General features: G+C 35.8%; 1 protein-coding gene across 8 annotated transcripts in view; it reads left to right on the top strand.

Annotated features, from left to right (window-relative positions):
- Positions 1-27,642, top strand: part of SLC39A10 (solute carrier family 39 member 10) — a 158,422-nt gene that overhangs the window by 97,544 nt on the left and 33,236 nt on the right. For 5 of the 8 annotated variants that reach the window (XM_034954709.3, XM_008950632.4, XM_055108911.1 and 2 more), the window contains 2 exons: positions 5,802-6,820; positions 9,484-9,691. In XM_034954709.3, the coding sequence (XP_034810600.1) occupies positions 5,813-6,820; positions 9,484-9,691 (1,216 nt within the window). In that variant the 5' untranslated portion in view covers positions 5,802-5,812. Of the gene's footprint in view, positions 1-50; positions 381-1,230; positions 1,505-5,801; positions 6,821-9,483; positions 9,692-27,642 lie in introns of all 8 variants that reach the window. The other 3 variants (XM_055108910.2, XM_063595237.1, XM_063595236.1) reach the window with 2 other exon arrangements.

Here is a 27,642-nt window from a genome sequence, read left to right on the forward strand (position 1 = left end):
TGGTTACACAGCTGACCACTTTTCCTTATTTTATTTTATTTTTGAGACAGAGTTTTGTTCTCGTTGCCCAGGCTGGAGTGCAATGGCATGATCTCGGCTCACTGCAACCTCCGCCTCCTGAGTTCAAGCGATTCTCCTGCCTCACCTTCCCGAGTAGCTGAGATTACAGGCACCCGCCACCAGGCCTGGCTAATTTTTGTGTTTTAGTAGAGATGGGGTTTCACCATGTTGGTCAGGCTGGTCTTGAACTCCTGACCTCAGGTGATCCACCCGCCTCGGCCTCCCAAAGTACTGGGATTATAGGCGTGAACCACTGCACCCGGCCTGCTTTTCTTTATTTACCTCCTTTTTTCTTGAGGCCTCTTATTCCCCCATGTTCTGTGAGTATTGCCTCTCCCACATACAGTCATATGCATTGCTTAATGCTGAGTATGTTCTGAGTTGCAGGCTTAGGTGATTTTGTCATTGTGTGAGCATCATAGAGTATACTTAGACAAACCTAGATGGTGTAGCCTGCTATACACCAACCTATAGAGTATAGCCAGTTGCTTCTAGGCTACAAACCTGTTGATATACTGAATACTGTAGGCAGTTGTGATACAATAGTAAATATTTGTATGTTTAAACATAGAAAAGGTACAGTAAAAATTCAGTATAAAAGATTTTAAAAATGGTACACCAGTGTTGGGCACTAATATGAATGGAGCTTGCAGGACTGGAAGCAGCTGTGAGTGAGTCAGTGAGTGGGCAGTGAGTGAATGTGAAGGCCTGGGACATTACTATACACTACTGTAAACCAGTGATTGGCTTTAGCATGGGCATGTGGTAGAGACCTGACTGATCAAAGATACGTAAAGAGAGGCTTGAGGGAAATATTTTTCTCCCTGGATAAAAAGAGAGACATGAAGATGAACCTTCCATCCAAACAGGATTTCTGAGGAGGAAAAAAAATAAAAATTGTATTTTAAAAAAGATAAATCTTCCAGTTTTGAATATGATTATGCAAGGTTATCTTGGGACTCTGAGGGTAAATTTGAGAGTGCTTGGATTTTTGATACTGTCTTAGAATCACCCATTTCTCCTGACTTCTTTTTATGTGAAAGTTTTCCTCTGTTTTATCCACTTTGGTTGAGTGTTCTGTTATTGCAATAGTTCACATTAGAAAAACATTTACAATATTGTAATAAGGATTCTTTTTTTTTTTTTTTTTTTTTTTTTTTTTTGAGACAGAGTCTCGCTCTGTCGCCCAGGCTGGAGTGCAGTGGCGCGATCTCAGCTCACTGCAAGCTGCGCTTCCCGGGTTCACGCCATTCTCCTCAGCCTCCCGAGTAGCTCGTACTACAGGCGCCCGCCACCATGCCCGGCTAATTTTTTTGAATCTTTAGTAGAGATGGAGTTTCACCGTGTTAGCCAGGATGTACTCGATCTCCTGACCTCATGATCCACCCACCTCGGCCTCCCAAAGTGCTGGGATTACAGGCGTGAGCCACCATGCCTGGCCCCAGTAAGGATTCTTGAATGTGTCTTTGCGTGCCTAAGTGCAAGGGTAATTAAAATGGAACTTGGGGGCTGTAGAGTGTGTTCATATTTGGTTGTAGTAAATGTCAAGTTGCTTTCCAAAATGGCTGTACCAATATATACTTCCACCAGACGTGTAAGGTAGTTTGTTTCTTTATATTAGACCTTTACTTAACATCTAGTATTGTGAGATACTAATTTTTGCCTGTTACTGTCTTAGAGCCTTATCTAGATTTGAACTGCCTAGATTATTAGTCATCATGTTGCTGTTTTACCAACCTGTTTTATGTTCTTTTCATAGTTGTCTATGTAGTAGTGGAGTTTTTTATTACTATATGTGCTTTATATACTCTGGATACTGATGTTTTATATACATTGTTTATATATACACATTGCAAATATCTTCTAGTATATGGCTTGCTATAAGCTTCCCCCTCCCCCGCCCCCACCGAGACAGAGTCTTGCTGTGTCTCCCAGGCTGGCAGGCTGAAGTGTGGTGGCACAATCTCGGCTCACTGCAACCTCCACCTCCCGAGTTCAAGCAATTCTCCTGCCTCAGCCTCCCGAGTAGCTGGGATTGTAGGCGCCTGCCACAGCGCCTGGCCTATAAGCTTTTTTTTTTTTTTTTAATAGTGTCCTTTATTATAGAGTAATTTTTAAACAATTTAGTTAATCAAAAATTTTCATCATGATATGTGCTTTGTATCTTGCCTAAAAAATATTTCCCTATCCCAAAGACATAAAGACATTCTCTTACATTTTCTTCTAGAACTTGTTGATAATTTTGCTTTTCACATATAGGTTTTTAATGTTCTTGGAATTGACTTTTGTGTGTAGTGTGAGGAAGAAACATTTTCACAGTCAATATTATTGATTCTCTTTCAGAACTCTGTTCCACTCCACTGGCCTATCTATCTACCCCTGTGCTAGTTCTATGTTATTTTCGTTAGTATAATTTTATAAAAAGAAGTCTTTAATACCTTGCTAATCTTCTGAATTGTCTTGATTGTCCTTGGGTTTTTGCTTTTATGAGTTTTTGAATGTGCTTATGAAGTCTCACCAAAACTAAACAGCTACCAGGATTTTAATTGGCATTGAGTTAAATTTGTATATACACTTGGGAAGATTTTATATACCTTATGCAGTGTATCCCATCTATCCATGTAGATGATGTGTCTCTCCAGGTTTGTCAGTTCTTTACTGTCCTTCAATAACATCTTAATAAGTTTTTCCTTTTAATGGTTTTATATGTCTTGTTCTAATTAATTCTAGAAACCATACAATGTTGTTTATAATTACATTTTGTGATTGGTTTTCAGTGAAGAAAATTTGATTTTTATAAAACTTTGTATTGAAATAGACTGTGTTCAGAAAGTACACAGAGCATAAGTGCCATGAATTATCACAAAGTAAACGTATTTACATAACTACTACTGATATCAGGAAAGACCATTACACTTTGCAGTCCCCTCCACTCTGGTCTTCTCCCAATTATTACCCTCTATCTTTCTTTCAAAAAGTAATCATGGCTAGGTACGGTAGCTCACACCTGCAATCTTAGCACTTTGGGAATTTGAGTTGGGAGGAGTGCTTGAGGCTAGGAGTTTGAGACCAGCCTGGACAATAGAGCAAGACCCCAAAAAGAAGAAAATTAAAACTGAGCGTGGTGGCACACACAGCTCCTTGGAAGGCTAAGGTGGGAAGATCTCTTGTGCCTGGAAGTTTAAGGCTCCAGTGAGCTATGATTGTGCCACTGTACTCTAGCCTGGGTGTCACAGTGACATCCTGTCTCAAAAACAAACAAAACCCCACAAAGTTTAGTTTTATTCCTTTTTACCTTTATATAAGAATTATACTGCTTTCTTTGGTGTTTGTCATTTTTTTCCCAATATTTGTGAAATTCATCTATGCATGAAGCTGTAATTTCATTTTTATTCCTGTGTGATAGATTTTTCTGTTTCATTTATCATTTTGTTGTTGATTAACATTTAGGCTTTTATCAGATTTTTTTTTTTTTTTTGACCAGAGTCTGTCTCTGTTGCCCATGCTGGAGTGCAGTGGCACGATCAGGGCTCATTGCAACCTCTGTCTCCTGGGTTCAAGTGATTCTCCTGTGTCAGCCTCCTGAGTAGCTGGGCTTACAGGCACATGCCACCACACCTGGCTAATTTTTGTACTTTTAGTAAAAACAGTTTTACCATGTTTGCTAGGCCTGTCTTAAACTCCTGACCTCAGGTGATCTGCCTGCCTTGGCCTCCCAAAGTGCTGGAATTACAGGTGTGAGTCACCACGCCCAGCCTTTTTTCAGTTTTGACTGTGATGAATAATGATTACGTGAATATTCATGTTGGTATTCATGTACATGGATTTCTGTTGGGCATATACCCCAGATTAAAATTGCTGTGCAAGTACATAGGCTTACATTCAGCTTCTGGCAGATCTTGCCAAACAGTTTTTCGGAAGATACAATCTCTAATCCTACTGTCAGTACACAAGTTCCATTTAACTCTATATATTCTTGCCTACTTTTGATATTGGCAGTATTTTATATTTCAGTTATTTTCGTGGGGTATATAGTGGTATCTAATTGTGATTTTAATTTGGTTTCCTGAAGACTTCTGAGCTGAACGTCTTTTCATTTGCTTTTTAGGAGTTTGGCTGCTGTTATGAAGTGCTCGTTCAAGTTACCTACTCATTTTTTCATTGGGTCGTCTTATTGTAATTTTCATATTGATTTGTAGAAGTTCCTTATATATTTTTGAGTATACATTGTGGTAGTCTTCTCCCAGTCTGCAGCCTGCCTTTTTAGTTAGGTGTGTTTTTTTTTTTTTTTTTGGATGTCTCTTGATGAAACATAAATTCTTAATTTCAGTGTAATATATTATCAATTTTGTGTTCTATCTTGAAGGTCTTAAAATTAGTCTCCCAAATCTTCAAGATCTGCACTTTCCAGTACAGTAGCCAGTAGCCACATGTGTCTGTTGAGCACTTGAAATACAGTTAGACTGAATTAGGATGTGCTGTAAGTGTAAAATACAAGACAGATTTCAAAGACATAGTATTAAAGAATGTAAAATATTTTAATAATTTTTATATTGATTAGATGTTGAAATTATAATATTTTGGATATAATGGGTTAAATAGAATAGTATGAAATTAGTTTCATCTATTCTGGAAAACTTCAGAATTACATAATTGGCTCTTATTATATTTCTAGATTCTTGAAGTATGCTTGTCCAATAGAACTTTCTATAATGATGGACATGTTCTGCGTCTACATTGTCCAACATACTAGCCATTTGCTACATGTGGCTATTGAGCAATTAAAACATAGTCAGGGTGACTGAGAGGCTGCATTTTAAATTTAATTTTAGTTCATTTAAGTACCCGTATGTGACTAGTGGCTCCCATTGAATTGGACAGTTCTGGACACTTTATCATTTTAGCATTTCTTGTTTCAGATTTATGTTCATGAGCTATTAGCAATTGATTTTTGTAATGATGTGAGGTAAGGGTCGGATTTTATTTATTATTTTCTTTTGTGTGGAAACCTAATTGACCAAGCACCAAGGAAAAGACCATCCTTTCCGGTTTTTAGCTTTTGTCTTCTGTTCCTTTAGTCTGTTTGTTACTGCACCAAATACCACAGCATCTTTGATAATTCGTAGAGTAAATGCTTCAATTTTGTTCCTCAAGGAACACATCTTAGCTGTTCTTGGCCCTTTCTATTTCCACATCAATATTAAAAACAGTTAATCAGTTTTCACAAAATTCTGAGATTTTGACTGGGGTTGTATTGGATACATAGCTTATCCAGTCATAACATGATATAGCCATCCATTTATTTAGGTCTTTTATTTCTCTCAATAATTTTCTGTCAATAATATTTCTCTCAGTAATTTCTCTCTTTTCTATGTAAAGTTCTTGTATGTCTTTGGTTAGATACATTCCTAGCTATTTGCTACTGTTGTAAATGTTACTATTTTTGAGTTTTATTTTCTAATTATTGCTGATATATAGGAATATAATTTATTACTGTCCTTATATTCAGTAACTGTACTAAACTAACTTATTCTTAAAGATTCTTTAAGGCATGCTGCATAATTAATTCTACCATTTGTGAATAATGACAGTTTCACTTTTCTCTGGTTCTTAACATATTTTATCATGAAGGAAATGGAGTAAAACTTTTTTTAGTGGATTGGCAACTTCCAGAGAATTAGATTGTTTTGAATGTGTCTAGGTAGAAACTAATACTTGTCTCTCTCTTTAAATCTCTTTAGGAAAAATAGAAATGAAGGTACATATGCACACAAAATTTTGCCTCATTTGTTTGCTGACATTTATTTTTCATCATTGCAACCATTGCCATGAAGAACATGACCATGGCCCTGAAGCGCTTCACAGACAGCATCGTGGAATGACAGAATTGGAGCCAAGCAAATTTTCAAAGCAAGCTGCTGAAAATGAAAAAAAATACTATATTGAAAAACTTTTTGAGCGTTATGGTGAAAATGGAAGATTATCCTTTTTTGGTTTGGAGAAACTTTTAACAAACTTGGGCCTTGGAGAGAGAAAAGTAGTTGAGATTAATCATGAGGATCTTGGCCACGATCATGTTTCTCATTTAGATATTTTGGCAGTTCAAGAGGGAAAGCATTTTCACTCACATAACCACCAGCATTCCCATAATCATTTAAATTCAGAAAATCAAACTGTGACCAGTGTATCCACAAAAAGAAACCATAAATGTGATCCAGAGAAAGAGACAATTGAAGTGTCTGTAAAATCTGATGATAAACATATGCATGACCATAATCACCGCCTACGTCATCACCATCGTTTGCATCATCATCTTGATCATAACAACACTCACCATTTTCATAATGATTCCATTACTCCCAGTGAGCGTGGGGAGCCTAGCAATGAACCTTCAACAGAGACCAATAAAACCCAGGAACAATCTGATGTTAAACTACCGAAAGGAAAGAGGAAGAAAAAAGGGAGGAAAAGTAATGAAAATTCTGAGGTTATTACACCAGGTTTTCCCCCTAACCATGATCAGGGTGAACAGTATGAGCATAATCGGGTCCACAAACCTGATCGTGTACATAACCCAGGTCATTCTCATGTACATCTTCCAGAACGTAATGGTCATGATCCTGGTCGTGGACACCAAGATCTTGATCCTGATAATGAAGGTGAACTTCGACATACTAGAAAGAGAGAAGCACCACATGTTAAAAATAATGCAATAATTTCTTTGAGAAAAGATCTTAATGAAGATGACCATCATCATGAAGTAAGTATAAAAAGATGTCCGATAGCTGCTTCGTAATTCTCACATAATTGTGGTGCGTTTTAAAAACAGGATAAGTAACAGTGGAGTATTAATCATATTTAAACTTATTTCCATATGTTTACCTATGAAACATCAGGTAATGTTCATGAACAGAATACATTAAGGAATCAAAATCAGTGTAAAGATTTTTAAGTGGCCGGGCGTGGTGGCTCACACCTGTAATCCCAGCACTTTGGGAGGCCGAGGCGGGTGGATCATGAGGTCGGGAGATTGAGACCATCCTGGCTAACATGGTGAAACCCCGTCTCTACTAAAAATACAAAAAATTAGCGGGGCATGGTGGCGGGCGCCTGTAGCCCCAGCTACTCGGGAGGCTGAGGTGGAGAATCACTTGAACCCGGGAGGCAGAGGTTGCAGTGAGCCGAGATCATGCCACTCTGCACTCCAGCCTGGGCGACAAAGTGAGTCTCCATCTCAAAAAAAGAAAGAAAAAAGATTTTTAAAATCTGAATTTCACTTGTATTTGTTTGTTTCTTATGTTCTCAAATTTGGTTTCCTCAAATCCAAACGTATTTTTAAGAAAATTTTTTTTTGTAGTACGTATCTGAAGACTAAGTGTTTTAATGTTGTTAGAAAATGTATTCCTTATGAATTATTTGACCCTCCAAGCTAGTCTCTTACTGTTATTATTGTTAGCCATGTTCTAGGTATTTGAAAATTAAAAATTTTTAATTGTTGTTCAACTTGTCCTCTTGGGAAGTAACTAGAACAGTTTCTATTTCATAAATTGTTAATTTATTGAATTAACTATTGAGTGGTTCCAAGTCATTGATGTAGCTCCAAAGTCAGGTATTTTGCACATATGGCTAGCTTGTTTTCTCTGTGTCACTTTATGATAGGGCCTACTTACTCATGATAATTGTTTTTTTCTCAGGCCTTTCACAGACTTAGGATGAATATAAAAAGGTATAATAATAAGAAGCTAATAGTAATGGGATGTCCTGTTTTCCTTTAAAATTTTCATACTCTTGGGTACTTACACATTTGGTTGACTCCTTGATTTTCTTTTTAACTATTCACCTTAAGCACATTCATTTTAGTTTCATTAAAGGGATGTTGATTCCTTGTTTATTCTATTTTTAGCATTCTTATTAAAGTTTAGAAAAACTTGTTGAGTTTGTTGTTCATATGTATAGAAAGGAGCACCATCAACTGTGGAAAATGACCGCATCCTTTTCTGTCACTGTCATTGAGATATGTTTTATGTCTAGGTAAAGATCTTTGTGTTTCTTCCCTTGATAAATCATCAGCTATTTGGTTTTCAGCAGTTATAAATACTGATTTTAAAATAACATATATTAAGATCTTAGTATGATTTTAAAGTATGCATTCATTTTATTATTATTTTCAAAAATTTATTTTTTGTAAAGATGGGGTCTTACTATATTGCCCAGACTGGTCTCAGACTCCTGGCCTCAAGTAGTTCTCCAGCCTTAACTTCCCAAAGTGCTGGGATTACAGTGCATTAATTATTATGACTTAGGATAATTAATTATTATGACTTAGGAGAATATCCTAGAATGTTTTGTTGATAATTACAAGATTTTATTGTTCATTTCCTCTTTGTATCACATCCGTGAGGTTTGCATTATTAGACTTGTTAATGCTATTCTGATAGGTCTGATGTATACTGTGAATCTCATGATTCTGAAATGTTCAATACTTTTAATAGAGTAGTACCTTATGGTAATTAAGACCTAAGAAGATCAAAAGCAATTAAGTGGTGCTAAATAGAAAAAAATAAAAAATAAAAAATAAACTAAGAAGAATCATTTTTCTGTGTTTATAGGTTTTGATTTTAGTTTTTGATGGGTTTTTTTTGGTGCCATAGATAAAGCCATATAGTGAGGTAGCAAGTCAATAAACAAGCATGCAACCAGAGCAGATATATGTGACAAAGGGACAGTGCCAATCTCTTTTGCCGTAATATTAGATACTTGTTTTTAACCATATGATGGATCCAAACTTGTTTGCTATTTGTTTTCTGCGTTGTTTTGTTTTTTATTATTTTTTTCTTTCTCCTCTTTAATCAGTTTTAAGCTTACTTTTTTTTTGTTTGTTTAAAGTACCAGTGGATGAAGCTGCCTTTATTTTTATCTTCCAGTTTTGTTCCTATCAACCGACATTGGGCTAGAATTTTCCAAAACAATATGCTTTTAGAGTGCATTTGGCAATGAAAATGTCTATAATATGGTATATTTTAATATAAGCCATTAAAGTACTCTAAATCTATTTAATCTGTTTCACAGATAAGGATCTTGAGTCACCGATGATTGCAATTTGATAGGGAAATGATTTTTCTCATCATCCTACGAGAGTCTTGGGGATATAGTTGTGAGTCATCCTTATCCATGACAGAAAGTCATTATCTTTCATGTGTTGGAGTAGAAAAATTATTAAAGTCCATGAAAAGTTTTGGGTAATATAGTTGAGTATATCCCTATTACAAATTCTTATTAAAAAGTTTTATTTGTAATAGATATCTGTGTATTACAGATTATTTGCAAGTAATATTTAGAGTATTTATTAGGCAGTAATTTATTTTTTTGCATAATCTCCTTAAAGACACTCTTATTTAATTTGTTTTATCACTTTCCTTGCAGTGTTTGAACGTCACTCAGTTATTAAAATACTATGGTCATGGTGCCAGCTCTCCCATCTCAACTGATTTATTTACATACCTTTGCCCTGCATTGTTATATCAAATCGACAGCAGACTTTGTATTGAGCATTTTGACAAACTTTTAGTTGAAGATATAAATAAGGATAAAAACCTGGTTCCTGAAGATGAGGCAAATATAGGGGCATCAGGTAAGAGAGATTTTAAGTTTTTTCTCCTTAAAATAGTACCTGTACTTACTTTTTAAACTATAGTTGAATTAGAAAATAATCCTAAATTATTGGCTTTCTTTTGTTGTCAGACTTTAAATATATTTTAATCAGGTTTAGATATGCATATTTAAAAGAAACTGGGGGAAGACGGGTGCATAATGTGTTTTATTTATCTCTTCTGGTATATTACAAAGGGATATTTTGCTATGGACAGAGAACTAGATTAAAAATGAAATATAGATTTGTGATAAGTTGATTATTTTTGATGAGCAAATATAAATAATGGGACCCCCTAAATAAAGTTATTTGTTCTTCTAATTACTTAACATTTATCAGGGTGCCTCTGTTGAAAAGCAAAGATGATTAAAATTTTAAAGACATAAAAAGGGAAGCTACTGTGTGTAAACTCCAGGAATGTCTGGGAAATGCCTAACAAACTTGGCATGTGAACTTTATTATGGGTATTTCTAGAGAGCTTCAACTAGGGTAAAACCAAAACTATTTTTAAATTTCTCTTAGGCTCTTTTTTCATCGTACCCACTTGGCTCCACCTTGGTGTTCACAGGTACCTCCCACTTAATATTTCAAAACTTATACTCCACACAAAATTTGTACCCCTTAATGGATCCCAAATATCATTAATTTCATTCTTTTGATAAAATCTAGAACTCTTTGACTTTCTTTTTCTCGTTTTTTTCTTTTCCTTTTTTTCCCATTCTATAATCAGGTATGAAGTCCAGTTAAAGCTATCTCTTCAGTATCTTCTAACTTCATCCACTCTGTCGTAACAATTCTGGATTTTCTTGGTTATTGGATTGTTGAAATAACTTCATAACCTTCCCTGCCTATGTTCTTGTCCCCTTGCAAGACATTCTTAGCACTTAAACTAGATTTATCTTTCTAAAATGCAAAGAGATTCTGACACAGAATTTTTTCTTTATAGTGATAGCTAACATTTTGTTAATACATACTTTTTAAATCTTATTTACTTAAACACATATTGCAGACACTGTTCTAAGCTGAATTCATTTACTCCTCACAACACTTTTATGAGATAGGTAATGTTACTCTTCCCAGTAACTTCTCTGATATCTCAGAGCTAATAAGTGGTAGTACTGATATTTAGTCCTGTAACCATTTTGCTATCTTATGTGTTGTTTTAAATGCTTTTTTTTTCCACTAAATTTTGGCAGTAATCCTGTGAGGGAGATATTATGATCCTTGTTTTTAAAAACAAGATAAGGAAACTGACAGAGCCCACAAACCCTAAGGTTTGTCTGATGAAACCTCTGAGTATCTAATCCCTATGACATTGTCTTCCAAATTAAGTTAGTTCTGGTATCACCTTTGTGATTTTTCCCATGTATCTTTACACTATTTAATACTTTGTATTTTATCACTAATATTTATTTTTTATATCTCTGGAACATGGATTTGATGTGATGTGCTAGTTATATTTTTTTCTCATACATTTTAGGAAACTGCATCATGCTGTATTGTTCAGAGCCCTTTACTTGGCCCACAAGGCTTTCCGTAATATGATCCTCCCTGCCTGCCTTGACATTCTTAACCCTCATCATTCATTTCTCTCCTCTTTTCTCAGTTCTAACCATAATAAACTACTGATAATAGATTGTGCCATTTTTCTCCCATCCCTTTCTCCCTCTTCACTTTCTAAACCCCCGTGCCTGACTGACGACTACGATTCTTCAAAGATTCAGATCAAGTATTGGCCCTTCTGGGTAAACTTAGTGACCATCCTAGGCTAAATTATGTTCCCTTCCTTGACATCTCTAGATGTCTCCCTCATGGTACAGATCTTGGGGGATCTTAATAATTGAATTAATCTGTTTTTGTTGGACTTCAGTTGCTTTAATACAGTGACTAAACCTTTTAAGCTCTTATGTTGATTGAATGAATACAATTGCTTAATATTAGTCTATAAGCGTTCAGTTATAATCCAGGAAAGATACTTGTTGAAATGTGTCTTTGAAGATCATTATGTGAATATATCAGTCAGCCTGGTATACTTTGATAATGAATGTTCTCAAAATTAGTTGGATTTTCATGAACTTTTTTACCATGAAGTAATGAAAAACTATGACGGAATTACTGTGAACATAGTTCTGGATGAAATGCCAAAGACAGAGTGGCTTTAGAGGATAGTAATTAAAATGAGCAAAATGATATATATGAATATGGACTTAAAACTGAATTCTGGCATAATAAAGGATTGAGAGGACAGAATTTTTAAACATTTCATAGCATAGGAATAAGGTAGACATCCCATTCCAATGTATAAGAATTTTATTTGAGATAGAGATACAAGTAAAAGGAAATATTATTACATAAAAAGTAAAGTCTTCTAGGCACCTACATTTCTATTTCTGGTTAATATCTTTGCAATAGGAAAATAAATTTAGACTAGATAAATTAATTATAATAACCTATGCTCTCTACTAAAATACAAAAAATTAGCTGGATATGGTGGTGCGGCCTGTAGTCCCAGCTACTCGGGAGGCTGAGGCAGGAGAATTGCTTGAACCTGAGAGGCAGAGGTTGCAGTGAGCCGAGATCACGCCACTGCACTCCAGCCTGGCGACAGAGTGAGACTCCGTCTCAAAACAAAACAAAACAAAAACCTATGTTTATTGGGACTTTACCATGTGCTGTACTAAACATTTTTACAAGGATATTTCTTTTAATTTATTAAACCCAGTATACAAGCACTTCTGTTTACTTTCATTTGGTGAGGAAAAGGAGGCTTAGAGAATAAGTCAGGTAACTTGCCCAAGGTCACACAAACTGCTGCCAGGTAGCAGAGCCATGCTATGAACTATAGTATTCTCCTTCTACAACATATAATCATAACCACTGTGCTGTAATTCTTATACTTCCTGTTCTACTGTTTCCTCCTGAAAAGGTTTTGGAGAGTGCTTTGCTAGAATATAAGTGGCAGAGAAATGAGGCGAGTTTTATAGAATTATTTTTAGTAGTATTTTGACAGATTTGCAAGTATTGTTTTAAGTATAGATAAGTTGGTGGTTTAAAACAAAATCCAAGAATGGTCTTCTTGGTAAACAAGTGGGGCTCTCTGGTAAGATGAGTAAAAGGAGAGAAAGTGAGGCTTTGAACTAGATTTGAATTCTGATCTTCGAATAGATAAATTTGTCCTCTTTCTTGACTTCATGCTTATTGATCTTGGTGGATGAATAAGCACCCTGAGAGGCCTAGTCCCTCTCAGGTGCCTGTAAATTCTCACTGTGGCAGGAGAAAGGGGAAGCTAGGTCTGAGATTAAACTTAATTAAAAATAAAATAGATTTATTTGTTCCTTACAGAGAAACATGGAGACTGACAAGATTGATCTAAAGTTAAAACTAATAGCTTTTTTTTCTTATTTTGAAGGCTTCTGAAAAGATTCTTGTTCTTTGTTGTTATGTTACCTGTGGATTATGACTTTTAATGAGAGTTGTCTGTATTGTAATATTGCCATAATCAATATATTGTAATGAAGCTGTTGACAGATGCTTGACTATAGCAATACTGAAAGTTACAGCTTATTCAATCTGAAAAGCCTTAGAGGAAATTGTACTTGCTTTGAAAACAAATATGTTACTAATAGTGAATATTGATTAGTTGTTTGCAGGTGGTTATTAGCATTGTCAGAAATGCAGCTTGAATTAATTATGTGCTGATAGATGTTAATAATTGTTAGAGATAATGCCCTGCTAGTAATTAGTTTTAATGACTACTGCACCATTAAGAAAGGTTAACTTGTTCTATATAAATCTCCCATAGTGGCACAGCTACTACCTCATTAACTTTGTTCAAAGACTGCTGTAAACCTAATATGCTATATACTGTGTATGGTAGAAATCGTTTGTTTCACAAGATTGGCTCATTTAGTCATAGAGTTGACCCTAGCTTAATTACCAAGGGGGGATGTGAATAGGCTGCTAAGCATTTTGTGTCAATTAAAATGCTGAAGCAGTGTAGAAAACTGCCATCTTGCACATGCTTTGAACCAAGTTAATTAGAAAGTTTCCACAGATGAGCGCTTCTTTTTAAAAGAATGCATTTTCTCTCTAGATAATGAGAAAGGGAGTCAGTGAATAACTAAGCTTGAAGACCTTTAGCATTTTAAGCAACCCAATTTGCAGAATAAGTGAAGCTTGTTTCAGACATTTGGCGCTTTTTTATTGCATATGGTATCTTGGGTACATATAAAGAAAACATTTATTAGTGGTATTTAATAGTTTGTATATTGTTTTATATAAGGTTTTTAAAAGATAGCTTTTGTTTAGTTTTTGCTTTATACCAAATGAATTGTGATTAAAAAGCACAACAATTTGGTTAGAAATCAAAACAATTTTATTACCACTGTTGGGTTTTTTTCCTACGTGTAGGAAATTAGGATAGAGTTTATGTAAGCTTAAATTTAAATGTTATAAATTCTACAAATAAAGTATTTAAATAACACGGGAAAGTATTTTAGTACAGTAAGTTCAAAACAACTTCCCATTTCTGCTCATAGGTCAAAAGAATTATTCCTTGGAAGAGTCCAAGTTGTTAGAAGAATGAACTATCATTTGAATTTGTAGTGCTTTTAGAAAGCTGAAGTTTTTTTAAAATTAATAATTCAGGATAAGAAGACATGTTTGTAATGTTGTATACTTAGGAGAGTAGTAGTAGGACTGTTTTCCTGATGAAATAGTTGTCCAGAAATAGTTGCAATCTACAGAAAATACCTGGAAATTTTCTGATTTATCTGAAAAGGGAAATCTAGCTTTTTACTCCTTATTTGGGACTGGCAGGAGTAAGTGACAATGTGTGTTACATGCAAAATAAATAATTAACCTTACTACTTATGTATATTTTTAGTTGGCATTGAAATAAATATATTCTGATAATTTTATATAGTTATAAGTTTGTTTTGTCAAGGTAGAGATACTCTTTTGCCTGTCTGCCTCTATCCTAATTAGCTCAAATTTAGAAGGACTGCCATTTGGATTAATAAAGTTAGTAATCCTTCCTACTTTCATGTTTAATTGTACTTTATATTTTTATAGATTTTCTTTTCTGTGAATCCACCTCTATGAGGTAAACACAGGAGTCATAAATAAATCATTTGGCCAAGGATTCTCTGAAAAGACTGTGATGATTTAGTGGAGAAAACAGTGGATTAAAAATTAGAGGACTGGCTAGGAGCAGTGGCTCACACCTGTAATCTCAGCACTTTGACAGTCTGAGGCAAGAGCATCCCTTGAGGCCAGGAGTTCGAGACTAGCCTGGGCAACATAAGGAGACCATGTCTCTATAAATAATTTTTACATTTTTGAAAAAATTAGCTGGGCATGGTGGTGCATGCCTGTGGTCCCAACTACTTGGGAGGCGGAGGCAGGAGGATGACCTTAGCGTGGGAGGTTGAGGCTGTAGTGAGCTGTGATCACACCACCGTACTCCAACCTGGATAACGAAGTGAGACCCTGTCTCAAAAAAAAAGGACTTTGGGTTTAGTTTTAACTTTGCTATTTTTAGCTATATAAATGTTTTTGAACTGTAGTAAAATTATATAACATAAAATTTGCCATTTTAACAAATTTTTTTCCAATTTTACGTGGTGAAATACAGTAACAAAATTTGTCATTTTAACCATTTTTAAGTATACAGTTTGGTGATATTAAATACATTCATAATGTTACACAACCATCCATACTATCTGCCTCTGTAACTCTTTTCATCTTGTAAAACCAAAACTCTATACCCATTAAATAGTAACTCCTATTTCCCCCTCTCCCCAGACCCTGGGACCTATCAATCTACTGTATGTTTATGATTTTGATTAAGCATCTCATATAAATAGAACCATACATTATTTGCCTTTTTGTGACTGGCTTATTTCACTTAGCATTATGTCCTCAAGGTTCATTCATGTTGTAGCATCAGCAATTTCTTCCTGGCCGGTCACAGTGGCTCACGCCTATAATCCCAGCACTTTGGGAGGCTGAGGTGGGCGGATCACCTGAGGTCAGAAGTTCGAGACCAGCCTGACCAACATGGTGAAACCTCATTTCTACTAAAAATACAAAAATTAGCTGGATGTGGTGGCGGGTGCCTGTGATCCCAGCTACTTGGGACGTTGAGGCAGGAGAATTGTTTGAACTGGGAGGCAGAGGTTGCAGTGAGCCGATATCACACCACTGCACTCCAGACTGGGCAACAGAGTGAGACTCTCTGAAAAAAAAAAAATAAAGAAATTCCTTCCTTTTTAAGGCTGAATAATATTACATTACATGTATATACCACATTTTGCTTATGCATTTATCTGTCCATGGACAGTTGGGTTGCTTCCACAGTTTAGCTAATGTGAATAGTTGCTGTGAACATGGGCATCTCTCTCTCTCTCTCTGAGACCCTGTTTTAAATTCTTTTGGTTATATACCCAGAAGTGGAATTGCCCTATCATATGGTAATTCTGTTTTTAACTTTTTGAGGAACTGCCATACTATTTTCCAGGGCTGTACCATTTTACGTTACCCCCAAGAGTGCACAAGTCTCCCAGTTTCTCCACATCTTTGCCAACACTTGTTTTCTTGATAGTAGTCATCCTAATGGTGTGAGGTGGTATCTCATTGTAGTTCTGATTTGAACTTTCCTAAAGATTAGTGCTGTTGAGCATCTTTTCATGTGCTTTTTGGCAATTTGTATATCTCCTTTCAGAAAATGCCTATTACAGTTCTTTGCCCATTTTTTAATCTGGTTATTCTTTTTGTTGTTGAATTTTAGGAGTTCTCTATATTCTGAATATTAATCTCCCTTATCAGATATATGATTTGCAAATATTTTCTCCCATTTTATATATTGCCTTTTTACTCTGTTGATAATTGTCTTTTTGTTTTTAAATTTTTATTTCAATAGGTTTTTTGGGGAACAGGTGGAGTTTGATTACATGAATAAGTTCTTTAGTGGTGATTTCTGAGATTTTGGTGCACCCATCACCCAATCAGTGTATACTGTACCCAATGTGTAGTTTTATCCCTTACCCCCCTCCCACCCTTTCCGCTGAGTCCCCGAAGTTCATTGTATCATTTTTATGCCTTTGTATCCTCATAGCTTAGCTCCCAATTATGAGTGAGAACATACGATGTTTGGTGTTCAATTCCTGAGTTACTTCACTTAGAATAATAGTCTCCAATTCCATCCAGGTTTCTGCAAATGCCATTGTTTTATTTCTTTTTATGGCTGAGTAGTATTCCATGGTATATATGTGTATCTATATATATACCACATTTTCTCTATCCACTCGTTGGTTGATGGGCATTTGGGCTGGTTCCATATTTTTGGAATTGCAAGTTGGGCTGCTGTAAACGTGTGTCCAAGTATTTTAGTTGTATAATGACTTTTTTTCCTCTGGGTAGATACCTAGTCATGAGATTGCTGGATCAAATGGTAGATCTACTTTTAGTTCTTTAAGTAATCTCCACACTGTTTTTCCGTAGTGGTTGTACTAGTTTACATTCCCACCAGCAGTGCAGAAGTGTTCCCTTTTCACCACATCTATGCCAACATCTATTATTTTTTGGTTTTTTGATTATGGCCATTCTTGCAGGAGTGAGGTGGTATCACATTGTGGTTTTGATTTGCATTTCCCTGGTAATTAGTGTTGTTGATCATTTTTCCATATGTTTCTTGGCCATTTGTGTATCTTCTTTTGAGAGTTGTCTATTCATGCCCTGAGCCACTTTTAGATGGGATTGTTTGTTTTTCTCTTGCTGGTTTGTTTCAGTTCTTTGTAGATTCTGGATATTAGTTCCTTGTCAGATGTATAGATTGTGAAGATTTTCTCCCACTCTGTGGGTTTTCTGTTAACTCTGCTGATTATTTTCTTTTGCTGTGCAGAAGCTTTTTAGTTAAATTAAGTCCCATCTGTTTATCTTGGTTTTTATTGCATTTGCTTTTGGGTTCTTGGCATGAAGTCTTTGCCTAAGCCAATGTCTAGAAGGGTGTTTCCAATATTCTGGTTTCAAGTCTTAGATTTAAGTCTTTGCTCCACCTTGAGTTGATTTTTTTATAAGGTGAGAGCTGAGGATCCAGTTTCATTCTTCTACATATGGCTTACCAGTTATCCCAGCACCATTTGTTGAATAGGGTGTCCTTTCCCCACTTTATGTTTTTGTTGGCTTTGTTGAAGATCTGTTGGCTGTATTTGGCTTTATTTCTGGTTTCTCTATTCTGTTCCATTGGTCTATGTGCCTATTTTTATACCAGTACCATGCTGTTTTGGTGGCTATGGCCTTATAGCATAGTTTGAAGTCAGGTAATGTGATGCCTCCAGATTTGTTCTTTTTGCTTAGTCTTGCATTGGCCATGTAGGCTCTTTTTTGGTTCCATATGAATTTTAAGATTTTTTTTTCTAGTTTTGTGAGGAATGATGATGGTATTTTGATGGAAATTGCATTGAATCTGTAGATTGCTTTTGGCAGTGTGGTCAATTTCACAATATTGATTCTACCTATCCATGAGCATGGGACATGTTTCCATTTGTTTGTGTCATCTATGATGTCTTTCAGCACTGTTTTATAGTTTTCCTTATAGAGGTCTTTAACCTACTTGGTTTGGTATATTCCTAAGTTATTTTATTTGTAGCTATTGTAAAGGGGGTTGAGTTCTTGATTTGATTCTCAGCTTGGTTGCTGTTGGTGTATAGCAGAGCTACTGATTAATTTTGTATCCTGAAACTTTGCTGAATTCATTTACTAGTTCTGGGAGCTTTTTGGATGAGGCTTTAGGGTTTTCTAGGTACACGATAATATCAGGAAACAGTGACAGTTTGACTTCCTCTTTACCAATTTGGGTGCCCTTGATTTCTTTCCCTTCTCTGATTGCTCTGGGAGGACTTCCAGTACTATGTTGAATAGAAGTGGTGAAAGTGGCATCCTTGTCTTATTCCAGTTCTCAGGGAATGCTTTCAACTTTTTCCCATTTAGTATAATATTAGCTGTGGGTTTGTCATAGATGCCTTTTATTACCTTAAGGTATGTCCCTTCTCAGCAAAATTGCTGAGGGTTTTAATCATAAAGGAATGCTGGATTTTGTCAAATGCTTTTTCTGCATCTATCAAGATGATCGTATGATTTTGTTTTTAATTTTGTTTATGTGGTGTATCACATTTATTGACTTGTAGATGTTAAACCATTCCTGCATCACTAGTATGAAACCCACTTGATCATGGTGGATTACCGTTTTGATATGCTGTTGGAGTTGGTTCACTAGTATTTTGTTGAGGACTTTTGCATCTGCGTTCATCAAGGATATTGGTGTGTAGTTTTCTTTTTTTGTTATGTCCTTCCCTCGTTTTGGTATTAGGGTGATACTTGCTTCATAGAATGATTTAGGAAAGATTCCCTCCTTTTGTATCCTGAGGAATAGTGTCCGTAGGATTGGCACCAATTCTTTGAATGTCTGATAGAATTCAGCTGTGAATCTGTCTGGTCCTGGACTTTTTTTTGTTGGCAGTTTCAATCTCGCTGCTTGTTATTGGTGTGTTTCTATATTTTCCTGGTTTGATCTAGGGCGGTTGTATATTTCCAGGAATTTATCCATCTCATCTAGGTTTTCTGGTTTATGTGTGTAAAGGTGTTCATAGTAGCCTTGAGTAATAATCTTTTGTATTTCTGTGGCATCAGCAGTAATACCTCCTGTTTGGTTTCTAATTGAGCTTATTTGGATCTTCTCTCTTCTTAGTTAATCTCACTAATGGTCTATCAATTTTATTTATCTTTTCAAAAAACCAACTTTTTGTTTCATTTATCTTTTGTATTGTTGTTTGTTTGTTTCAGTTTTATTTATTTCTACTCTGATCTTTGTTATTTCTTTTCTTCTGCTGGGTTTGGGTTTGGATTGTTCTTGCTTCTCCAGTTCTGTGAGGTGTGACCTTGGATTGTCTATTTGTGCTCTTTCAGACTTTTTGATGTAATAGGCATTTAATGCTATAAACTTTTAGCACTGCTTTTGCTGTATCCCAGAAGTTTTGATAGGTTGTGTCACTATTATCGCTCAGTTCAGATAATTTTTTAATTCCCTCTTGATTTCATTGTTGACACAATGACCATTCAGGAGCAGGTTATTTAATTTCTTTATATTTGTATGGCTTTAAGTGTTCCTTTTGTAGTTGATTTCCAGTTTTATTCCATTGTGGTCTGAGACAGTACTTGATACAATTTTCGTTTTCTTAAATTTACTGAGACTTGTTTGTGCCTTGTCATATGGTCTATCTTGGAGAGTGTTCCATGTGCTGATGAATAGAATGTATATTCTGCAGTTGTTGGGTAGAATGTTCTGTAAATATCTGTTCCGTTCATTTGTTTTAGGGTATAGTTTAAGTTCATTGTTTCTTTGCTGACTTTCTGTCTTGATGATTTGTCTAGTGCTGTCAGTGGAGTATTAAAGTCAAAACGCAAGGTCTGCTGTTTAGATTATTTTGTCCCACTGGGTGCTCCCTTGATATGGTGTTCTCCCCCTTTCCTTAGGGGAGACCCGAGCTACAGGATTGTTTTTGTTCTTCTGGGTTCAGCCATCCAGCAGAGAGCTACTGGGCTCCAGGCTGGTACTAAGGAGTGTCTGCAGAGAGACCTGTGGTGTGATCCACCTTCAGGTCTGTCAGCTGTGGATACCAGCACCTGTTCTTGAGGAGGTAGCAGGAGAGTGAAATGGACACTCTGAAGGTCCTTGATTGTAGTTTTGTTTGGCGCTCTGGTTTTATGTTGGTTGGCATCGAGCCAGGATGTGGCGCTTTCAAGAGTGCATCAGCTGCAGTTGTGTAGGGAGGATCAGGCGATGGGTGGGGCTATAGAGCTACCAAGAGATTATGTCCTTTTGTTGCAGGACTTTTCCTTAATTCAGCCAAAGATGTGGTTCTTGTCCTTCCTCGGTCATGAAGATTTAGGCTCGCAGATGGGGTCTGAAGGGTGAGCAAAGCAGGGTTTTACTGAGTGAAAGAAAGAAATGGGGAAAACAGACTCTCCGCGGGGCGGGAGTCCCTGCTAAAGTGCTTCTCGCCTCGCAGGTAGGCATCCCAGATTCCACACAGGAAGAAGAGGGGCCAGGCTTCTCCCAGCTGCAAACGGAGGCAACTTCCTGAGGCTCCACCCCAGTGCGCATTCCTCCCAGTGCTCAAGCCAGTTGGAGTTTTTCTGGGGACCCCCTCCCACCTGTCTGTCTCACTTTGCCTTTGGCAACCTGGGCAGGTAGAGAAAGACCACCAGGCTGGGGTAGAGATAGGCATGGCTGAGCTCAGACTCTCCTTGGGTGGGGCTTCCTGTGGCTGCTGTGGGGGATGGGGATGTGGTTCCCAGGCCAATGGAGTTTTGTTCCCAGGGGGATTATGGCTGCCTCTGCTGAGTCACACAGGTCACCAGGGAAGTGGGGGAAAACTGGCAGTCACAGGCCTCACCACACTCCCACACAACCTGCAGTCCTAAAGGTGGGTCTCACTCCCACCATTCCCCCGGAGAAGCACCGAGTCTATTTCCAGGCAGCCAGTGAGCAGGACTGAGAACTGCCCGAGATCACCAGCCTCCCCACTGAGAAAGCAAGTGGACTTACAGTTTTTTTGGTGTCTCAGGGAGCCTGCAGAGGCAATCCAGTTCCTCCAAAGGTCTGTGAATTCTCTCAGCTTTTTGGTATGTTGCTGTGGTAGTTCTTGGAGCAAAAGTTCAGGATGTGAGTCTCCACATGCTGCTCTGTCCGAGCAGGAGCTGCAAGCTATTCCAGCCGCCTATCCGCCATCTTAATCCGTAATTGTCTTTTGATGCACAAATTTTAAAAATGTTTATGAAATCCAGTTTGTCTGTTTTTTTGTTTTTGCCTGTGCCTTTGGTTTCATTTTTCAGAAATTATTCTCAAATCTAATGTTGTGAAGCTTTTGCCCAGTTTTCTTCTAAGAGTTTTATAGTTTTAGGTCATATATTTAATTTAGGTATTTGATTCATTTTGAATTAATTTTTATGTATAGTGCTAAATAAGAGTCCAACTGCATTCTTTTGCATGTGGATATCTGGTTTTTCTTGCATCATTTGTTGAAAAGACTGTTCTTTCTGTCATTAAATGTTCATCTTGCACCCTTGTCAAAAATCATTTAACCATATATTTGAAGGCTTATTTCCAGGCTCTCTCTTCTATTCCATTGGTATGTCTGTTTTTATGCCGTTACTGAACTGTTTTGATTACTGTAGCTTTGTGTAGTAAGTTTTAAAATCAGGAAGTGTGAGTCCTCCAGTTTTGTTTTTGTTTTTCAAGTTTATCTTGGCTATTTTGGGTTCCTTGCAGTTTCACATGAATTTTAGGATGTTTTTTATTTTTTATTTCTGAAAAAAAAAAAAACCTATCATTAGGATTTTAATAGGGATTGCATTGAATCCGTAAATCAACTTGGGCAGCATTGACATCTTAGCAATACAGTCCACCCTTAATATCTGTGAGTTCTGCATGTGCAGATTCAACCAACCCAAGGACCAAAAATATTTGGGGAAAATATAAAAATAATACAAGAGTAAAAAATAACACAAATAAAAAGCAATACAACTATTTGCATAGCATTTATATTGTGTTAGATATTATAAATTACAGTTGGCCCTTGAACAACGTGGGGGGATTAGCACTGCTAATCCCCGTGTATTCGAAAATTTGTGTATAACTTTTGGCTCTCCCAAAATATAACTACTAGTAGCCTACTGTTGACCAGAAGCCTTACCAATAATATAGTCAATTTATGTCAACAGTATGTTATATCCATTATATATTGTATATTCTTAGAATAAAATAAGCTAGAGAAAAGAAAATATATTAAGAATCATAAGGAATTTATGTAGAATTTATTATTAATTGTAAGGATATGCAGCAGAGAATTTATTTTAAGCAAAGTGAGAGTTTATTGGAGAAAGTATAGTACACTTGGAAAAGGGCCAAGCAGGTGACTTGAAAAATCAAGTGCCTGTGTGGAATCTTTAGGATTTTCTATTCATTATTCATATTAACTGTTCATTAAATGAAAGTGAATCATGATAAAGGTCTTCATTCTCATCATCTTCATGTTGAGTAGGCTGAGGACAGAGGTGGAAGAGGGAGGGATCTGTTGGTCTTAACTGTCTCAGGGGTGGCCAAGGCAGAAAAATATCCATGTATTAAGTGGATCCTCGCAGTTCAAACCCATGTTGCTCAATGATCAACTATAATTTATAATGATTTAAAATGTAAGAGAGGATGTGCATAGATTAAATGCAATTATTATGCTATATTACATAAGGCACTTGAGCATCCACAGATTTTGGTGTCTGTAGTGGGGTACTAGAACTAATTTCTGCAGATACCATGTGATGACTGTATTAAGTCTTCCGATCCGTGAACATGGGGTATGTTTTCATTTATTTGTCTTCTTTAATTTCGTTCCGCAATATTTTGTAGTTTTCTTTTTTACTCTTTTTTTAAATTTAACTTTTAAGTTCAAGTTATACATGCAGGTTTGTTAATAGGTAAATTTGTGTCATAGTATTTTGTTGTACAGATTAGTCACCCAGGTATTAAGCCTAGTGCCCATTAGTTATTTTTCCTGATGCTGTTCCTCCCCACCTTCACCATGGAATAGACGTCAGTGTCTCTTGTTCCCCTCATAGAGGGGACAGCCTACAGAATGGGAGAAAAATTTTGCAAAGTTATGCATATGACAAAGCTCTAATCTCCAGCATCTGTAAGGAATTTAAACAAATTTACAAGAAAAAATGACCCCATTAAAAAGTGGGCAAAGGACATGAGTAAACACTTTTCAATAAAAGACATACGTGCAGCCAACAAGCATATGAAGAAAAGCTCCACATCACTGATTATTAGAGAAATGCAAATCAAAACCACAATGAGATACCATCTTACACCAGTCAGAATGTTTTGTAGTTTTCATTGTACAAGTCTTCTACCTCCTTGGTTAAGTTAATTGCTAAGTATTTTATTCTTTTTGATGCTATTGTAAGTGGAATTGTTTTCATAATTTCCTTTTCAGATTGTTCATTGTTAGTATATATAAAAATGCAACTGATTTTTGTGTTAACTTTGTATCCCACTATTTTGCTGAATTCATTCTAATACTTTTTTGTGTGAAATCTTTTTTGTTTTTTTTAAACACAGCAGAGAATTTATTTTAAGAAAAGTGAGAGTTTATTAGAGAAAGTAGAGTACTTGGAAGAGGGCCAAGCAGGCAACTTGAAAAATCAAGTGCTTGTGTGGAATCTTTATGATTTTCTATATGTAAGATCAAGTGCAAACAGATGTAATTTTACTTACTCCTTTCCAAATTGGATGTTTTTAATTTTTTTCTTGCCTAATTGTTTGGCTAGAACTTCCAGTACTATATTGAATAGAAGTGATGAAAGCAAGCATCCTTGTTTTGTTCTTCATCTTAGAGGAAAGGCTTTGTCTTTCACCATTGAGTATGATGTTTACTGTGAGTTTTTCATATATGGCTTTTATTATGTAAGGTTGTTTCTGTCTGTTCCTAGTTTGTTGAGTCTTTTGATCATGAGAGGATATTGAATTTTGTCATGTGCTTTTTCTGCTCATTGAGATAATCATGTGGGTGTTTTTTTCTTTATTCTGTTAATACATATTGATTTTTATATATTGAACTTTTATTGCATTCCAGCAATAAATCCCATTTAGTCAGGTTGTATAATCCTTTTAATATGTTGCTGGATTTTGTTTGCTAGTTTTTTTTTTCTTTGACAATTTTTACATCTGTGTTCATAAGGGATATTGGTCTGTAGTTGTCATTTCTTGTAGTGTCTTTGATACCTTTAGTATCAGGGTAATGCTGGCCTCATACAATGAGTTAGAAAGTGTTACCTCCTCTTTGATTTTTTTGGAAAAAGTTTGAGAAGGATTGGTATTAGTTCTTCTTTAAATGTTAGGTAGAATTTATCAGGTCCAGGACTTTGTTTTGTTGGAAGATTTTTGATTTCTGATTCAGTCTTACCAGTTATAGTCTATTCCCATTTTCTGTTTTTTGATGATTTAGTCTTGGTAGGTTTTGTGTTGCCAGGAATTTGTCCATTTCATATAGGTTATCCAGTTTGTTGGTTTACAGCTGTTCATAGTATTCTATTATAATCCTTTTTATTTCTTTGTAATCGGTAGTAACATCCCCACTTTAATTTCTGAATTTAGTAATTTGTATCTTCTCTCTTTTTCTTAGTCAGTCTAGCTAAAGGTTTGTCAATTTTGTGATCTTTTCCAAGAATCAACTATAGGTTTCATTGATTTTGTTTTTCTGCTCTCTATTCATTTACCTCTGGTCTAATTTTTATTATATTCTTCCTTCTGCTAGTCTTGGCTTATTTTGTTCTTCTTTTTCTAGTCCCTTAAGTGTAATGTTAAGTTTTTGGTTTGAGATCTTACTTGTTTTTTCATGGAGTGTTAATAATTATCTGTTTTTCCCTTAGCACTAGTTTAGATGTATCCCTTAAGTTTTGGTTGTAGTTTTGTTTTCATTTGTCTCTTAAGTATTTTCTAATGTCCCTTGTAATTTCTTCCTTGATCCAGTTGTTAAGAATATGTTGTTTAATTTCTATGAATTTGTAAATTTTCCAGTTTTACTTCAGTAGTTGATTTCTAACTATTCCATTATGGTAGGAGAAGACACTTTGTATTATATTTATATTTTTAAATCTGTTGAGACTTAATTTGCGACCTAATACATGGTCTATCCTGGAAAATGTTCCATGTGCACTGACGAATGTTTCTAGTGCTGTTTTGAGTAGTGTTCCTTATATGTATATTAGATGTAGTTGGTTTATTGTATTAAGTCCTCTTAGACTTCAATAGACTCAGACTTCTTAGACTTCAATAGACTACAGAGTTCCAAAGTAGTTAACATCAGACAGATTTTGTCAGTTCATTTACAGTTTAGGGGGCATACAGATTTCTGGTGCTTCCTACTCCACAGTCTTTCCAGAATCCTCCTCTTTTAACCATGTTTAAGTATACAGTTCATTGGCATTAATTACAGGATCATACTATTAAGGCCATGTTTCATTTCCTTCTTCAATTCTTCAAAGAAATACTTCAGCATCGTGCTCCCACTTGTTTAAAATTTCCATGGAAAGTTCTTCTCTTGTCTACAGCTGATCTGGGCACAGGAGTTTTGGCACCAGTTTAGCGGAAAGTTTGCTCAACTTTAATTTTTCTGTCAGAATTGTGTTAGGTCAACCAGCTGAGATGTCTGTGGTGTTGAGTATTGTTTGTGCTGTTAATTGTTGGTCCTTTTCAATTAGGGCACAAGTAAATTGATTTTTTTCATAATATGCATTTTCCATGAACTTTTTGAAGACCCTCTCCTAGACTAATAAATTCCATGATCAGATAAGTTGGGAAAATGCTGCATATTGTATTCTTCTTTCAGAGATTCACATTGCTTATTAAACTGTTAGAGGCTCTGAAGGAACCTGTGTAATTCAGCATTACCAAAACTTACTTGATTATCAAATTTCTCCTCCCTCCCCTTTGAAATACCCCCTATCTCACAGAACTAATGATCTCAGTTTGAGAAATGCTAGATTATTAAAATTTTTTCTAGCAGTATAATATGACAATAGCTATATAGTCAGTATAATATGACAATATACTATATAGCTATAGCCACATAGCTATAGTATGTGGCCAGTTCAAGTAGCTAATCACAAGCAAATAATTTAGAATGATTCTCTTTTTAAAGGGGCAGAATAATTGGCATCTTTGAAAATATTTTTATAATTTTCAACTCTGTCAATCAAGGCAATGTATATATGAAGGAGTAATTAACTATGTTATAATATTTCCAGTTGTGCCCTCTATGTTTTATATGTAAAAACAAAGTTATCAGAAGATATAGGATCAATTTTAGTCCTAGAATTTAGGTCTTTTTTTTAGTCAGTTAAAAATCTTTTGAAGGTAGTCTTTAAAATATTTTATATAGCAAGCATGCTATACATATTTCCTCTAAAAGAAATAGAAAAATATTTTTAAAGAGTTAAAATGTTCAAAGTAATACAGAGACTATTTATTGATTTATTTTAAGTTTTCTTTTCATCAAAACACTATTCCACAAAAGAACTCTTTTTGTGAGACAGGGTCTGACTCTGTCACCCAGGCTGGAGTGCAGTGGCATGATCTTGGCTTACTGCAATCTCAGCCTCCCAGGCTCCAGCCATCCTCTCACCTCAGCCTCCCAAGGATCTTGGACTACAGGCACATGCCACCACGCCCGGCTAATTTTTATATTTTTTGCAGAGATGGGGTTTTGCCATGTTGCCCAGGCTGGTCTCAAACTCCTGACCTTAATCAGCCTGTCTGCCTCGACCTCCCAAAATGCTTGGATTACAGGCATAAGCAAAGGACCCTGAGCCATTAAAATATTTTTACTGGGTAATTTTGGTGACTAATTCTAGTGCATTCTTGGCTAAAATAATTCTGATTAATAAAAATTTCTAATAACTATGAAGGGTTATCAGGTGTTTACTCTGTATATCTTGTGTATTTGGGGTCTTGTCTGTAGTTCTGGCAGTCCCCATTCACATATATTTACATTAGTAAGTAAATACATTTAATTTTTTTCTCCTAGAGTATCTTAGAGTATGAATTACTGGCTTTTCCAAGTAGTTTAGAGTGCACATTTTCAAATTCTTAATTGAAGTTGCTTTTAGGCTGTTGCTTTTAGAAAAGTTGCTTCTATATTAGATTTTTGCCAAAATAATAAGGAGAAATATATTTGTAAAGGGAGAGTTATATATTACTGTGTAAGATACAGTTTATCTTCAGGTTAATGCTTTTGTTACCAACTCACTTTGTCCCATGTAGTTATTGTAAGTTCCCTGTCCTTTTTATCTCTATTTTTTTCTTCAATATGATT

This window comes from Pan paniscus, chromosome 13 (assembly GCF_029289425.2).
Source record: "Pan paniscus chromosome 13, NHGRI_mPanPan1-v2.0_pri, whole genome shotgun sequence".
Taxonomy (NCBI): domain Eukaryota; kingdom Metazoa; phylum Chordata; class Mammalia; order Primates; family Hominidae; genus Pan; species Pan paniscus.